This window comes from Oncorhynchus clarkii, chromosome 21, assembly GCF_045791955.1.
Source record: "Oncorhynchus clarkii lewisi isolate Uvic-CL-2024 chromosome 21, UVic_Ocla_1.0, whole genome shotgun sequence".
Lineage (NCBI taxonomy): Eukaryota > Metazoa > Chordata > Actinopteri > Salmoniformes > Salmonidae > Oncorhynchus > Oncorhynchus clarkii.
This window is the reverse complement of record NC_092167.1, coordinates 20,802,279-20,819,628: the sequence shown is the minus strand read 5'-3', so window position 1 is coordinate 20,819,628 and position 17,350 is coordinate 20,802,279. Positions and strand designations below refer to the sequence as shown.

Here is a 17,350-nt window from a genome sequence, read left to right as displayed (position 1 = left end):
GACTTGAGATGGATCAGTGCGTCGCCATTCTCTTTTATCCTGTTCAGAAACAATTCTACACTAACTGAATTCACAAATGACTGTCAATCGATGAGGTTATCTGTGTCCTTTAATAGTTAAATACAGGCATTGAGAAACACTAATATGCACATATTAGCTGCCTCAAATTGAATCCGGATTAGAGCTTCTGCTATCTGTTAATTGGCGTTGGTTGTTCAGGTTGTTATGAAAGAAGAAGTTGAGAAAAAAAATGCCGTCTCGGGAAGCTACTTGTGTAATAATCATTTTGAAGAGTTAGTCTTCTTCTGTTTGGTGGTTTTTGCCTTCCCTGATGACAGCCATTTGCTTGTTCTCAGTTAACTGAGCAGCGCTAGCATGTTTCTATCAGAGTAACTGTCTGTAGACCATGTGGCCATTCTATCTGGTGTATCCTCCAAAGAGCGTTGGGTTTTAATGCGTGTGCATGCACTTGTATTAGAAGGGCATGTCATAAAAACAAAGACCTGTGGGGGGGGGGGGGGGTCCTGTTCCCAGAATGTCCTAAAAAAAAATAAGACTACAACAAAATAACACACACTGACTGTGTGGTCTATAATATAACCACCTGAAATGTAGCGGATGTTCATCTTCGGTGCAGCAATACCTGCCAGTTTCTTTGTTTTCCAAAGGCCCAACTCCTCATCCTTGCCCTTTCGGCGTGAAATACTGTTTACATATCTCTTTAACAAGACACTTACATTAAGCTGATTCATGGTCTTTTTGAGGCGTTGGGTTGGAAACCATAAACAGCAGTGTTTCTAGGCTGAGAGGAGAAGAGGAGAGCAGCGGGCAGGAGACTTTATTATTGTTATCTTTTCTTCTCCGTCAGGCAGGGATGGAGGGAGCGGAGGGAGAGAGGCAGGATGTTCAGGGATCTAGCAGACTGGCCCATTTATGGGGCCACATTTCACACTCAATAAACCTTGTTTCCACTTTATTTGGACTCCCAAATAAAAACACCACACTGCCGGAGCCACGCTGACATCTCACAAGCGTGTGTGTGTGTCAGTTTGTGTGCATGCCAGTGTGTGTGTGTGTGTGTGTGTGTGTGTGTGTGTGTTTGACAAATAGCATCTCCAGACTCCAGCATCTCTACAGTGAGTCAATAAACCAAAGCCTGAGAAGTGCTGGAACAGACTATCCACACAGTCTGTCAATATACTCTGTTGCTTTATTAGACCTGGGTCTATGTGTGTTTAAGGAGATCAAGACATCTCTCCAACCAATCAAAACCAAGTCTCACAAACACATTGTTCTCAAGCCAAGACATGTCCCTTGCCATTCCCTGAACAAACCAATCAGGGTTAGACAATACTCTGCATCTTTATTAAACCCGGGTGTCTGTGTGTAAGATTTTTTTTTAACCAACCAAGTCTCCCAAACATGTACACACGCCGTCCTCCTCAAGCCAAGAAACGTCCCTTTCCCTGAACCAACCAATCTTCTGATTACGATGGTAAATGTTTTCTGCTGGCCAACAACCCAGTGATTGTGCATGTGTAACGTTTGCATGCAGTCACACTCCCATTCCCTTACAGAAATAGAGCCCATTAATATCATCCGGTCTCCAGGAGACCAAGAAGGAAAGGGAGGTGATGCTGACTGTCTGAAAATCTATTGGAGACACAGGCAGAAGATGTACTGTGTACTCAAATGTAAAGAGATTCCTTTTGGGGAAGGGGGGGGGGGGGGACAGGTTTGGACTGAAGCCAGAATGTTTTTGTGCCAACTCATACTGCAATAACTAATAAAATACCTTTTATGTATAGGAAGAAAAGAATGGGCCTACGTCTTCACATGCTATTCTCCTACATCCATATAGTCTGTGGGATGTGTGTAACTGTGCATGTTATCCTGACTATCATCGTCATAAACAACAGCCACATTTGTGAGCTCTGAAAGAGGTCTGAGTAACCCGATATTATGCCACTCCATCGAGAATCTGTTAGGAACAACTTATTGAAGAGACCACAAAAAGAATCATCCCCTTTCAAGTGTGCAAGTGTGTAGTGTACCTCACATGCGACTCATAGTAAGACTAAGCAATGAACCTATTAAAATGTTTATCTGACTTCATAAATATTATTTTGCGATATGGAAGAGACTATAGTTAAGTTACAGTACTAGGCAATCAAGAAATACTTCAATTGAATTCTAAATACAAGTGTATTTAATTACTTTGTAAAATGAATGAAATGAATGCAAGGCATAAAACTTAAGTTACAAGGCAATGCTGACATTAACAAAATCATTCTTGGCATATAGAGCCTAAGGTTAACTTACAAGACAAAGCATGAACAAAGAGATGCCTAGGAAATGAGAATTGATCATACAACCTTCCTCCATGGACTGGATACAAGGATAAGAGAGGACAAAATGCATTTCATTCAATTTATAACATCTGAAGTGGCGCAGCGGTCTAAGGCACTGCATCTCAGTGCTTGAGGCGTCAGTAGACACTACAGGTTAGAATCCAGGATGTATCACAACAGGCTGTATCGCAACCAGCCGTGATTTGGAGTCCCATAGGGCGGTGAACAATTGGCCCGACGTCGTCCGGGTTTGGCCGGTGTGGGCCGTCATTGTAAATAAGAATTTGTTCCTAACCGACTTGCCTAGTTAAATAAAGGGTTAAATTATAAAAAAATTTAATGAAAAAAACAACCACCAATGAAACAATACCAAGTTTACAGTAACCTGACTACCAGGCTCAATCTCCAAATGGTGTCACAGCATTTATTAAAGGCTTGTATGAGGGATAAGACCAATGTAAATCATTTGAGAGGATAATAAAATCCCTTTGCATAGAGTCATTTAAAGTTCACCATGTACAGATGCAAGTAACCACAGAGATCATACATACATATAGATAGCTTCAGAGTCCTCTTTAGGGGACAAGATACAGATAGAATAATACTATAGTATCCATATCAGGTATCATCACACATTCAATAGTCAATCCTCTGGCTACTGTAAAGGAGAGATACATTTTGGCCACTCAGAGGGGGAATGGCTTACTTGTCCTTGGGCATTGTCCTTTTGTGTTTTCCTTGTGTTCCTGCACCATTTGCCATGCAGCTCCAAGTGACAGAGAGCACATAAATTATGGCAGAGCCTACAAGTGCGTCCGTGCATGCATGTGTGTGGGTCAGTGTGGGTTGTCAGAAGAGTAATGGGCTACTGCAGTTTCTACTCAAACCCTAAAATCCTTAATGCAAGTGTCAATTTGCAATGAATCTCCGGGTCTTAGCTTCCGGGAAGCACTACAGTGGTTCTGTCCGGTTAACCAGGCTACCGATAAATTCTCAGAAAGCAATCACACCCACCTTCTCTCTGACTCAAACTCTCTCCTCATCCACTGATAACCCCGGTCTTGCTGAATGTAAGTAAGCCTATATGGTTGAAAAACACAACATGCACAGTATATCTTCCTCTACTTGCTAAGTTGGGTTTATAGCTGGGCATAATTGACATCGGATTCTGCAGAATTGTTCAGAAAATTAGAAAAAGCACTTAGCTTTAGCCAAGTGCTAATGTTTCGTCATACTCATTTCACTCAGTGGTAACTTTCTCTTGTAATTGACGTTGGAGGCGGCTGTCAATTTTCAGCTGCCATTCGCTCTCTTTGGTCAAAGATGTCAGTCTCAGATTTGCAAAGGCTGAACCTTTGGGAACCATACTGATACGTTGGACCTCTTCTTTCAAGTTATTTTACTTTTTATTATTAACCCTCTTTGAAGGACATATATTTTTATTGTAGCTTTTTTTGCTACATATACATATCGTGTAAGTCAGAAGTTAACATATACCGTAGCCAAATGCATTTAAACTCAGTTTTTCACAATTCCTGACATTTAATCCTAGTAAATATTCCCTGTTCTAGGTCAGTTAGGATCACCACTTTATTTTAAGAATGTGAAATGTCAGAATAATAGTAGAGAGAATGATTTATTTCAGCTTTTATTTCTTTCATCACATTCCCAGTGGGTCAGAAGTTTACATACACTCAATTAGTATTTGGTAGCATTGCCTTTAAATTGTTTAACTTGGGTCAAACGTTTCAGGTAGCCTTCCACAAGCTTCCCACAATAAGTTGGGTGAATTTTGGCCCATTCCTCCTGACAGAGCTGGTGTAACTGAGTCAGGTTTATAGGCCTCCTTGCTCGCACACGCTTTTTCAGTTCTGTCAACAAATTTCCTATAGGATTGGAGGTCAGAGCTTTGTGATGGCCACACCAATACCTTGACTTTGTTGTCCTTAAGCCATTTTGCCACAACTTTGGAAGTATGCTTGGGGTCATTGTCCATTTGGAAGACCCAGTTGCGACCAAGCTTTAACTTCCTGACTGATGTCTTGAGATGTTGCTTCAATACATCCACATAATTCTCCTCCCTCGTGATGCCATCTATTTTGTGAAGTGCACCAGTCCCTCCTGCAGCAAAGAACTCCCACAACATGATGCTGCCACACCCATGCTTCATGGTTGGGATGGTGTTCTTCGGCTTGCAAGCCTCCCCCTTTCTCCTCCAAACATAATGGTCATTATTGCCAAACAGTCTATTTTTGTTTCATCAGACCAGAGGACAAAAAAAAGTACGATCTTTGTCCCCATGTGCAGTTGCAAACCATAGTCTGGGTTTTTTATGGCGGTTTTGGAGCAGTGGCTTATCCCCTACTGAGCGGCCTTTCAGGTTTTGTCAATGTAGGACTCGTTTTGCAGTGGATATAGATACTTTTGTACCGGTTTCCTCCAGCATCTTCACAAGGTCCTTTGCTGTTGTTCTGTGATCATCTCTAGGAGATAGAACGCATCACCTTCCTGTGCAGTATGACGGCTGCATGATCCCATGGTGTTTATACTTGCGTACTATTGTTTGTACAGATGAACGTGGTACCTTCAGGCATTTGGAAATTGCTCCCAAGGATGAACCAGACATGTGGAGGTCTACAATTGTTTTTCTGAGGTCTTGGCTGATTTCTTTTGATTTTCCTATGATGTCAAGCAAAGAAGCACTGAGTTTGAAGGTAAGCCTTGAAATATATCCACAGGTACACCTCCAATTGACTCAATGTCAATTAGCCTGTCAGAAGCTTCTAAAGTCATGACATAATTTTCTAGAATTTTCCAAGCTGTTTAAAGGCACAGTCAACTTTGTATGTAAACTTCTGACCCACTGGACTTGTGATAGTGAATTATAATTGAAATCTGTCTGTAAACAATTGTTAGATAAATTACTTGTTTCATGCACATAGTAGGTGCCTTAACCGACTTGCCAAAAGTATAGTTTGTTAACAAGAAATTTGTGGAGTGGTTGAAAAAGGAGTTTTAATAATGACTCCAACATAAGTGTATGTAAACTTCCGACTTAACTGTACATTTTACATACATGGTACTTTTATATAAAGCAGTCACATAACAATAATACTTTACCAACATAAGCTATTTATTCCCAACCCTCAGCCACTCTCAGACCATCCCACCTACCACCATAGACCACCCTAATTTGGTTTCCATGTGCCATATATTTTACAATTGTGCTGGGATGTTTTATATAATTTTGTTCCTTTCTAAATCGTATAGTATCCACAGATTGTGAGCTAAAGATAAACCTTAAGATTATTATATTATTTATTGACTGACTATGGCTTTCCAAATTGCCGATCACTGCTATTTGTAAGGTTAATTTTAAGTGCATACTGTGATTTATTTACCATTCCTGAACCTGTGACCAGAAACAAGCTACATACTGTAGGGGCAATACCAGAATAAATAACCTATTGATGCTGTCTCTTCGCAGCAAAATCTGCAGAGCTGAGATTGTTGTATGCCTCATATATATATATATATATTATTATATATAGCATTCTGTTGGTGGCAATAATTATATATATAATACTTTAAATTGAAAAACTAAGTGTCGAGTCAAGTGTGGTTTTGTACCAGTTCATAAACCATATGCCATGGAATTGGTACATCAAAAATCTCTTCATTTATTTTGTAACCTGTATGGCGCAGCTGTCAACATTTTTGTTATCTTTTCTGGAGGATAAAACTGAAATTGTAACCAGCCTGTTTAAGAAAAGGGCAATACTTTAAACAACATTTTATTTTCAATTAGTCGGGAAATGAGAAGTTGTAATCTGTATAAAAAGGCAATTTTTTAACAAAGGAAGAGCCTTTGTTAATAATCTACCTGAGAACCATTTTGGTTTTGAATATAACTCATGTCTGAGTGGAACTTTTAGTGAGAGCTTTAAAGCTTTAATATTTAATCATTTTAGCCCCCAAACTCATATTAATTATATGAATAGGCCAGTTGAATTTTTGGCTTAACATTCCAAATAAAATTGATTTTTTTTGTTGCTCAAATGATTTTAAAAATGAGTCATCATTAGTAAGTAAGTAAACTGTGATAGGACTTGTGATTTTTTTTAAATTATCTTTGGTTTGAGTCAAGAAAATTTTGTGCATTTTTCACCATTTTCCATCCAATTCGCTTTATTTATGTAATACATGACACTTGATCGTACCTCCATTTTCTTTCAAGTGTAGATGGAGTCAAGGGAAATTGTTTCACAAACTGGCGCCTGATACATCCCAAAGCTGCTAGCCTAAACGTCTCCTCACTCCTTTTCCTCAGACTTTTATCAGTACAGTCTGTGCTGGAGAGTAGCACTTCTCTCTCATTCATTAGGAGTAATGTGTTGAAAGTCATGTGGTTTTGAATATTTGTTTCTGTGAAAGTCATACAACATGATCAGAAGTGAAATTCTTACTTACAAGCCCTTAACTAACAATGCATTAAGAAAATAAAATAAACAAATAATTAAAGAGCAGCAGTAACATAACAATAGCGAGGCTATATACAGGTGGTACCGGTACAGAGTCAATGTGCGGGGGCACAGGTTACTCAAGGTAATATATACATGGGTAGAGTTATTAAAGTGACTTATGCATAGATAAGAGAGTAGCAGCAGCGTAAAAAAGGGGGGGATGCATATAGTCTAGGTAGCCATTTGATTTGATGTTCAGGAATTTTATGGCTTGGGGGTAGAAGCTGTTTAGAAGCCTCTTGGACCTAGACTAGGCGCTCCGGCACCGCTTGCCGTGCGGTAGCAAAGAGAACAGTCTATGACTAGGGTGGCTGGAGTCTGACAATTTTTTTGCCTTCCTTTGACACCGCCTGGTATAGAGGTCCTGGATGGCAGGTAGCTTGGCCCCAGTGATGTACTGGGCATATGGCCCCAATGACTGCATGATCACACAGTCTTCAGCTGATGCTCTCATGCATGTTTCAGTGTTACTTGCCTCGAAGCGAGCATAGAAGTAATTTAGCTCGTCTGGTAGGCTCGTGTCACTGGGCAGCTCTCGGCTGTGCTTCCCTTTGTAATCTGTAATAGTTTGCAAGCCCTGCCACATCAGACGAGTGTCAGAGCTGGTATAGTACAATTCTATCTTAGTCCTGTATTGACGCTTTGCCTGTTTGATGGTTCGTCGGAGGGCATAGCGGGATTTCTTATAAGCTTCCGGGTTATTTAATATTACTTTTTTTTTAACCAGGCAGGCTAGTTGAGGACAAGTTCTCATTTACAACTGCGACCTGGCCAAGGCAAGGCAATAAATAGGCCATAGTGGCAAAATAATTACAATATAGCAATTACACACTGGATGTGCAGAAGATGAGTGTACAAGTAGAGATACTAGGGTGCAAATGAGCAAAATAGATAAAATAGATATCCCCATACTGTTAAGGTAGTTGGACGGGCTAATTATAGATGGGCTATGTACAGGTGCAGTGATTATGAGCTGCTCTCACAGCTGGTGCTTAAAGCTAGTGAGGGAGATAGGAGTCTCCAGCTTCAGTGATTTTTGCAGTTCGTTCCAGTCATTGGCAGCAGAGAACTGGAAGGAAAGGTGGCCGAAGGAGGAATTGGCTTTGGGGGTGACCAGTGAAATATACCTGCTGGAGCGCGTGCTACGGGTGGGTGCTGCTATGGTGACCAGTGAGCTGAGATAAGGTGGTGCTTTACCTAGCAAAGGCTTAGATGACCTGGAGCCAGTGGGTTTGGCGACGAATATGAAGCAAGGGCCAGCCAACGAGAGCATACAGGTCGCAATGGTGGGTAGTATATGGGGCTTTGGTGACAAAACGGATGGCACTGTGAGAGACTGCATCCAATTTGTTGAGTAGAGTGTTGGAGGCTATTTTGTGAATGACATCGCCGAAGTCAGAACCGTCCTGAGTAGTGATGCTGGGCATGCGGGCGGGCAGCGAGCGGTTGAAGATCATGCATTTAGTTTTACTTGCATTTAAGAGCAGTTGGAGGCCACGGAAGGAGAGTTGTATGGCATTGAAGCTCGTCTGGAGGTTAGTTAACAGTGTCCAAAGAAGGGCCAGAAGTATACAGAACGGTGTCGTCTGCGTAGAGGTGGATCGGAGAGTCACCAGCAGCAAGAGCAACATCATTGATGTATACAGAGAAAAGAGTCGGAGTCCCGCTCCTTGAAAGTGGCAGCTCTACCCCTTAGCTCAGTGCGGATGTTGCCTGTAATCCATGGCTTCTGGTTGGGGTATGCAAGTACAGTCACTGTGGGGACGACGTCATTGATTCACTTATTGATAAATCCAGTGACTGATGTGGTGTATTCCTCAATGCCATCGGAGTAATCCAGGAACATATTCCAGTCTGTGCTAGCAAAACAGTCCTGTAGCTTAGCATCTGCTTCATCTGACCACTTTTTTATTTATCTAGTCACTGGTGCTTCCTGTTTTAATTTTTGCTTGTAAGCAGGAATCAGAGGATAGAATTAGGGTCAGATTTGCCAAATGGAGGGCTGGCTTCGTAGACGTCTCTGTGTGTGGAGTAAATGTGGACTATAATTTTTTGCCTCCTCTGCTTGCACATTTAACATGCTGGTAGAAATGAGGTAAAACAGATTTAAGTATCCCTGCATTAAAGTCCCTGGCTACTAGGAGCGCTGCCTCTGGATGAGCGTTTTCCTGTTTGCTTATGGCCTTATACAGCTTATTGAGTGCAGTATTAGTGCCAGCATTGGTCTGTGTTGGTATGTAGACAGCTATGAAAAATACAGATAAAAACTCTAAGTAAATAGTGTAGTCTACAGCTTATCATGAGATACCTCAGGCGAGCAAAACCTTGACTTCCTTAGATATCGTGCACCAGCTGTTTACAAATATACATAGACCGCCACCCCTGGTCTTACTAGAGGCTACTGTTCTATCCTGCCGATGGAGTGTATAACCCGCCAGCTGTATGTTATTTATGTCGCCCTTCAGCTACGACTTAGTGAAACATAAGATTACAGTTAAAGTCCTGTTGGTAGGATATACATGTGCTTTTAGTTCGTCCAATTTATTATCCAGCGATTGGCCAATAGTACAGATGGCAATGTACAAAGGCAGATTAGGCACTCGTCGGCAGATCCTCACAAGGCACTCTAATCTCTTCCCGAGATACCTCTTCCGTCTTTTTCTCCTGCGAATGATGGGGAAGAGGGCCTGTTCGGGTGTCTGGAGTAAATCCCTCTCGTCCGACTCATTAAAAGAGAAATTCAAGTGTAGTGAAATGCTTGTACTTCTCTATGGAATAAGAATATGTACATATAAATATACGGATGAGCAATGACCGAGCGGCATAGGCAAGATGGTATAAAATACAGTATATACATATGGGATGCGTAATGCAAGATATGAAAACATCATTATTAAAGTGGCATTAATAAAGTGACTAGTTATTTATTTGTTAGAGTGGCCAATGATTTCAAGTCTGTATGTAGGCAGCAGACTCTGTTAGTGATGGCATGTTTTCTGGAGAACAAAGGAGAGTTGAACAAAAATAATCTGAATGCTCAGAAAGTCACTTTGGGCAATATTCATGTATAAGCCACTCTGGGCCTTGCCCTTGTATCAATGAGAGAAATTGTACTGTCTCCTGCCAGTGCTTTGAACTTTGGCACAAATTATGTGAGAACAACTCTGAGACACTGGTACAGGTGTTCACTGGTGAGGTATTTGTTTTTTTTAAGAAAGGTCATTGTGGAGAAGACTGATTTACAGCTGTATGTGGAGCCAAACATGGTCAGGATGTGTAGTACCAGTTTTTTTGAGAACAAGAACATCAACTGCAGGCACTGTCTTTCCCCAGAAAGTGACAGGGTCCCAATCACAAGCCTGCTCCTTCAAAGCCACATTTTCTTGCAGCTCAATCAACTCCATTTTGGGGTTCTGGATGAGCAGCAGTAGCTCTCTTCCAACAGTGAAGTCATCAAAGCAAGCCTTGAAGTTATCCATTAGCTTCTGGATGAAATCAACATGGTTGGGAACATCTTAGTTTCCCTGCATTTGCACCAGAAGATTGATGAAGTTCTCCCTGGAGATCATTCTGGAAAAGCTCAAATTTCCTCTGGAAAGCCCGGAGAGCTGTTATATCATACACTGTTGTCCCGTCCCTGCAGCGTAACATTGTTAAGGTGTGATGTAATGTCTGTCAAAAATGCAACTGGTCAGCAGTCCCCGTCACCGTTTTCTCATCTTCCAAAACCTCAGACAATCGAGTTGCCTTCTCACTCTTTTGCTCTAATAAGAAAGCTTGCATTTCCTCCCGAATGGCCCAAAAGCATTCCAAAACCCTGCCTTTGCTGAGCAATATGATATTGTGCAATAGTAAGTAATAAAAATGGCATTGGTCTCTGTCAGAAAGCCTCGTAGCAGGCGGTGTTATAGGGATGATGTTGCTCTCAAAAAGTTCATAATCGTTGTCATGACCTTAGAATACTCTTTTCCCAGACTGGCACACAGGACAGATTGATGGGTGATGCAATGGTATGTCGTCAGGTTTAGGGTGGTCCTCTTTCAAAACGTGCAACCAGCCACCCCTCTCTTTTCCTATCAAGGCTGGAGCGCCATCTGTTGTGATGGAGACCACGGACTTCAGATCTTTCCCCCTTTTTGTCAGCATCCCTTTGAAGGTCTCATGGGTATCCTCTCCCCGCGCGGGTGCTTCTAGATTTGTTAAGCCCAACAGCTCCACAGAATTCCTTCTTTGCTTCATTATACAATCTGACAAACACCAGAAGCTGGGCATTATCAATGTTATCTGTTGATTCATCCACAGCCAATGAAATGCATGGTGCATTCTGAATAGCCTCATCAAGTTGTGAAGTCAAATCTTCAGCTAATATTTCAGTTCTCATTGCTATGGAATCTGACAGTGGGATCTGATCTTTCCCTAAGCTAATTATTTTGTTACCTTCAAGCAAGGTGTCAGCAACTTCACACATTATTATTTTACCATCTTAGCATCAGAAAATGTTTTTTTCGTGTTTTCCCAAAACCCAGGCTATCCTCAGTGAATACTCCATTGCATGTTGTTGGGCTGTCAGGGAATCGACATGGACTTTGGTGGACCTCTCATATTGGGATTTGAGTTGGTTAATCTTGTTTGTTTTCACCCCAGTGTTTAGGAGATACATCGGATCGATATGACTATTGTCGTAACATTGGCACTTTTCACAAGGGCTACGGACTCACTGCATATTAGGCACATTGGTTGTGGGAAGTATTACGTTTTGTTTTTTAAAGCCATCTAAAGAATAATTGACTTTTATAGAACTACATGATGTTTCGGTCCGTATTGACCCTTAACTGGGTCTGGAACCGGACCGCGGTCCGCCAGTTGAGTTTGGCTGTCACAGGAGGATAATGTGTGTGAAGTCTTGCAATATACAGGGCTGGGCTGTAAAACATACTTCCCTTTTATAGAAGCGGTAATCCTTATTCCACATGACCTATTAGTGGTTAATAATACATGTTCATTGCAAAACAACCTGCTGTACAGTACTTACGGTTCTATACGGGTTTTCATGGAATCATTTGGCATCTTTGCGCAGTTTCCAAAACAGTCCCTTATTTGACCTTCACAGACATCAGTGTTACATAATGGCCTTCTTAAACATGGATAACTTTCAAATAAATATCTTCCAACACCATCGAGAGCAATCTGTCTTCAATTGTGCCGTGCAAGAGACATATGCTCTTCATTATCTTGTTAGCTACTGCAGATATCATAATAAACAGCATACTAAATATGGTGACCCCTGTTTGACATGTGCATTAGGATATACAGGAGAGTTTTGCCAGTTTGTGTTGAACTGATTCAGAATGTGTTGAATTGGCTTGGGTAAAGTAAGGCACTTCAGACCAGAACAACAATCAGCGGTTGATTTAGTAGATCGTTTATTGTGTAATCGTCACTGAAACGTGGGAACTAAAACAAATACTGCTCTTCTAACAAAAATAAGCCCACACGCGATATATCTCACTGACTCACTCCAATAGATTAACAAACATGGAAAGACACAAACATGGAAAGACACAAACATGGAAAGACACAAACATGGAAAGACACAAACATGGAAAGACAGACAGACAGTCAGTCAGTGGTCCTCCTACCTGATTTACCCACTCCTGCTCTACCGAAAACGGCCAGCTTCATCTCGGGACTCTTTGCCATGGCAGCAGATAGCGACCGGAACCAGAACGGACCAACCACAGAGCCGATAGATCACACAGCGGGTTCCGGGTTCAGCCACCCATCCTCAGTTCCAGACACGGGAGCTGGGATGTCTGGGAAAGCAAACCATCAAATACGGGATTAAGGCTTTAATATGAAACAGCTTGTCACATATGAACTTAGATGTATTTCCTGCTGGGATCTGAAGCAATGTGAAATGACAGGCGAGAAGCCTTTGATGTACAATTTCCAAGGCAGTGAGTCGTAAAAATGGAAAAGGCACGCGATTCGAGGTCGTCTGGTTTATGTGGGATGAGGACTGGATCTGAGAAAAATATTTTATGTCTAATGCATTAAAGAAATATATATAATATGTGAAAGTGTTGTGTTCTCTATAGTTTTCTTTGTATTGACAACCCAGGTGCAATTTATTTTGAGGCTGTGAAATGGCTGTCAATGGTGTGCTAATTAAAATACCCTCAATGTGCTGGAAGCCATTTTGGCTCAAGGGAACAGGTGGCTGCAGGTATTTCTGGTTATCCTCATTCTGATAGTCTTTTATTATATGAAGGAGCTCCATATCACTGGGGAGGGTGAGGCAAAGTGAATCTCTCCGAGAAGCTGTGGATATGTCAGGGTACTGTGGCTTCTGTTTATCAATGGCTTAGCCCTGACACACACAGACATGCTCACACCTACTGAAGTGATGGATAAGGCCCATCTGCAGAAGCGTTACCGCGGGCAACAGCATCACCACTGATATGAGTCACATACTCTTTTTTTTTTTGCATGAAAGGCTGTTAGCAGCTGCATTAGTATCTGAGCTGGTGTGGGAGGGAGAGCATATGTGGGAGGGCAGTCTTCTGAATTATTCATTCAGAAATAAAGCAAATGGTTCCGTGCTCTAAATAGCAGTCAATTCTGCACTATAATCTGTTTAGCTAGAAACCAGCCGAGCTGTGTTGCTGCTGGCGCTGAAGAAAACGGACAGAAATAAACTCTAAAACATCACACACAGTGCATTGCTTCACCTTTTGACGGGGAATGACAGGAAATGAATGCACACTAGAGAAATAAAACACTTTTAATTATCACATAGTGCAAACGTATGTCTAAGTCCTGGGCTGGCAGCCCCAATGATGTTCTAGCACTATGTTTTTCCCCCCCACTCATTTAGAAAATGGTTGCTGCTCAGTACACCATATATACAGAGTGAAATTGTCTGCTTTGCAAATGGCACCCTATTCCATACATAGAGAGCCACTTTTGACTACAGTGTATGGGCCCTGTACACTATATATGGAATGCAGTTCCATTTGAGACACAACCATTGTTTATTTGACACCAGGTTGGCTGAGATCAAGAAGTGCGGTGAATCACCTCCCATTAGCCAATCGCAATCTCTCTCAGATCCTGGCACGGGTGCCATCGACAGCCATCCCTCAATACCACTCACTCCCTCACTGACTTGTTGTGTACAGTCACGCAGCACTCTCCTAGCCTTCCCTCTCAAATTGAGCCCTTATATGGTATGATTGTGCACCATCTGTGCCCTGTCCTAGCCTGCCGAAGGTGCTCGAGTGGCAAACGAGTGTCTCAGTCAACATCGCTGAGGTCATCCTCTCCATCCCTCCCATCATCTATCCCTCCATTTCCCCATCCAGACCCAATAAACAGAGAGCCAGGAGACCTCTGTCTGAGGCCACACCACCACTCTGGGTTTATACAGCTCTATGCTGCTGCACTAGGGGCTGCAGTGCCAAGCCCTGTCTCTCTCGCTCCGGAGCTGTGTGAGAAATGAGCATCATCTATCTCACAACTTTCTCTCTCCTGCCAAGGGAAGCTGAAGGTTCTAGACGGGAACATCCCGGTCTATCCGTTTGGCGCCAACGTCTGTCTCAGTTTGGGGACACACGTATTGCAACGTAACAACAACATTTAAACAACATTCCCCATCTGTGAGGATAGCATCTTCTGAGCACCCACCTTGGTCAAATAGACCCGAGGAGAAGGGGAGGAGGAATCCATCACTTAACTCCCTCGCCCTGCTAACGTCAGTGTCACTTCCCTGGCCCTTGGCCATTTACTGGCTCAACTTCGTGTACCACAGGTTCCCCCACGGCCCACACTATCCTATCTGTAAATTCAATGACGTCTCCTAAAGGGGAGGCCAGATGAATAGCCTCAATAAGGCCTGTGATGGATTGCGTTAAGTGGCTGCTAAGTGGTCAGGTGGGAAAAGAGGCCGGGGGAGACTTGGTGACAAATTGAACACATCTGGAGTTTAAAAAGAATAACGAATCCTGCCGTAAAGAGCCTTGGGCGATAGTGAGATCTGAGCATACTGTATGGTGGTGTGTGTGAGAGAACGATACGGAGAAGAGAGAGCTGGGAGTGGAGGGAAGATATGGGCGATAGGTGCATTGCCTCTCTGTAAAATTGTGTTTTACACTCCCTTAAGATCCATCGCTTAAGAAAATACCATCAAAGTCTGTTAAAAGCGAGGGTGAGGAAAATTAAATGTGCTGGCATTTCACCTGAGGGCTGTACACTCGAGACCTTGTCTAAATATTCAAAATAAGCACATTTATTTTTCTTTCCACACCAAAGCCAGAGCTCGGTGCCCATGCCATTTAACGTTGAGTCAGCAGTGAATGTGGTGTGTGTCGTTGTTACTTCAGTAGAAAGATTACAGGCTGAATGCTTCCAAACCCTGGGTGGAGACCTGAGTGAGTGCTTTTAGCATAGTGCACCACACGCTAAAGAAAGACCTCCAAAAACCACAGCTTTTCCAAAGGGACACTAAAAACCTGTCTGATGTGTGCACTGTTCATAAACGCACTGTTCATAAACGCACTGTTTTTTAGAGTCAATGTGGCAAATGACATTAGCAAAGATGTAATTCGATGTTCAATTTCTGTTGAAGTTGTTGAAAAGGTTAAACGCTAATTGTGTGTATTTCAGTAGGCTGCACCCTGCCTGAATAATATAACATTCCAATTTTTCCAGATGGTAAGCTGAAGGACACATCATGGGATACACATTGAACGATCTCACAATGTAAAATGCCATTATTTCATTCTGTCACATTGAGCAGTAGCTGCCTCTTGGCAGTCCTCCCGCCAAACCTGTGTTGAACTCTGCTCTGAGAGTGTGTGTGTGTGTGTGTGTGTGTGTGCTCTGAGAAGATCAGATCTGTTACACAACACTCCACACAGCCAGCTCAAGTCTTAGATGACATGAATGCGAAATGAGCAGCAATGTGATCATTCTCACTGCTTGGCTTGCACAGGCGATGGGGGTAACTGACATATTAGACCATCTTGTACATTAAAGCCAGAGTATGTAACATTTGTAGTTGTTTCAATTAATGATATACCCATTTTTTTTTATGACTATAAATACCTTATTGGGCTTACTACAACTGTATTGCCTTACCAAAACAAAGTTCTCCATTGTTTGTTTTTATAGTATGAAAAAACAATGTATAGCTTCATTTAATGTTGCGCTCCTGAAATGTCTTTCCTTGAGCATTTTAATAGACCTACAGATATAATATAAATACAGTTATATTTGCATGTGATAATACAATGGGATGCATTTGTTCAAATGTCTATGGCCCTTTCTTTAGTATATAGATGTTTTATGTCACATACACCAGATCGGCGCAGTGAAATGTGTTTAACAGGGTCAGCCATAGTAGTATGGCGCCCCTGGATCAAATTTAGGGTCAAGTGCCTTGCCCAACGGGCACAGCGACAGATTTTCACTTTGTCGGCTCGGGTATTCGAACCAGCTACCTTTCGGTGGGTTACAAGCCCAACATACTAACCACTAGGCTGCCGCATGTGTCAGAGTGTGCTTTAATTATTTGTTCCTGCTCAATATGAAAACGTAGAAAATATATCATAGTTGTTGGCAACAGGTAGGTAGGAGATGTGTCACATCATTAGTCTACAGTTGACATTGACATGCTATTGACGTGGAACCAACGCGTATGTGGAAATAGAAAGGGAGACTGCATAATAACTTTAGAAAAATAATGAGAAATACATGTGAAATAAAATAAAACTACGCTGACTAACTAAGTCGTTTTTTACAGTTGTAGCCCTATGAACAACCAGGTGACTTCAGTTAGGTTACTTTTGGACACCAATGTCATTCCATACAGAAGCAAGAAATCTTCATCTCATAATAAAAGGTTGACTCACCAAACGATTGGTCAATGTAAAACAATCCTTGTTCTGAAAGCAGTTGCGATGGAGGAACAAAAGTTAATCAATGTTTCTACAGCTTGTAACAAGGTGAGGCGATATCTTGACTCGAATCCAACAGATTCGGGCCCAGCGTTCCGAAGAGAATACAACAACTTCGGACCTAGGGTTCCAGAAGAGAGGAGCGCAAGGTGGACACCGCTACTTGTCCTCTGATCAAAGCAGTCTGAACGGTGGTCAACCACAAGCACTGTCAAGGTATCTCCAAACGAGGGTCAGCTGCAAGACACGGAGTGGCGCTGCTGAACTTGAGCTTTTGATAGCACATTGGCGTGCTGCATACCGTTGCATCTGTTGCAGACGGAAGCGGAGGACACTAGGGCCCTCTACCGTCAGTAAAATGAAATAAAACCGTGGGCTACACTCAAAGGTGAACAAATATGTAATTATGTTACAATGTCATTTGAATAATCAATTCATCTATCATGGTATTGTATTGAAAGTAATGATTGATTACTAATTTAAAACTGATATTGTGGGAAAGTGCAAGTGCCTCTCTCTC

The 17,350-nt window shown here is 42.1% G+C and overlaps 1 protein-coding gene across 2 annotated transcripts in view; it reads right to left on the bottom strand.

The window, feature by feature from the left end:
* LOC139378733 (ras-related and estrogen-regulated growth inhibitor-like) overlaps positions 1–17,129 on the bottom strand; it is a 56,293-nt gene extending 39,164 nt beyond the window's left edge. The window contains exons 1-2 of one of the 2 annotated variants that reach the window (XM_071121178.1): positions 16,786–17,129; positions 12,514–12,687 (exon numbers count right to left, since the gene is read on the bottom strand). In XM_071121178.1, the coding sequence (XP_070977279.1) occupies positions 12,514–12,574 (61 nt within the window). In that variant the 5' untranslated portion in view covers positions 12,575–12,687; positions 16,786–17,129. The remainder of the gene's footprint in view (positions 1–12,513; positions 12,688–16,785) is intronic. The other variant, XM_071121179.1, reaches the window with a different exon arrangement.
* Between the last annotated feature and the right edge of the window lie 221 nt (positions 17,130–17,350).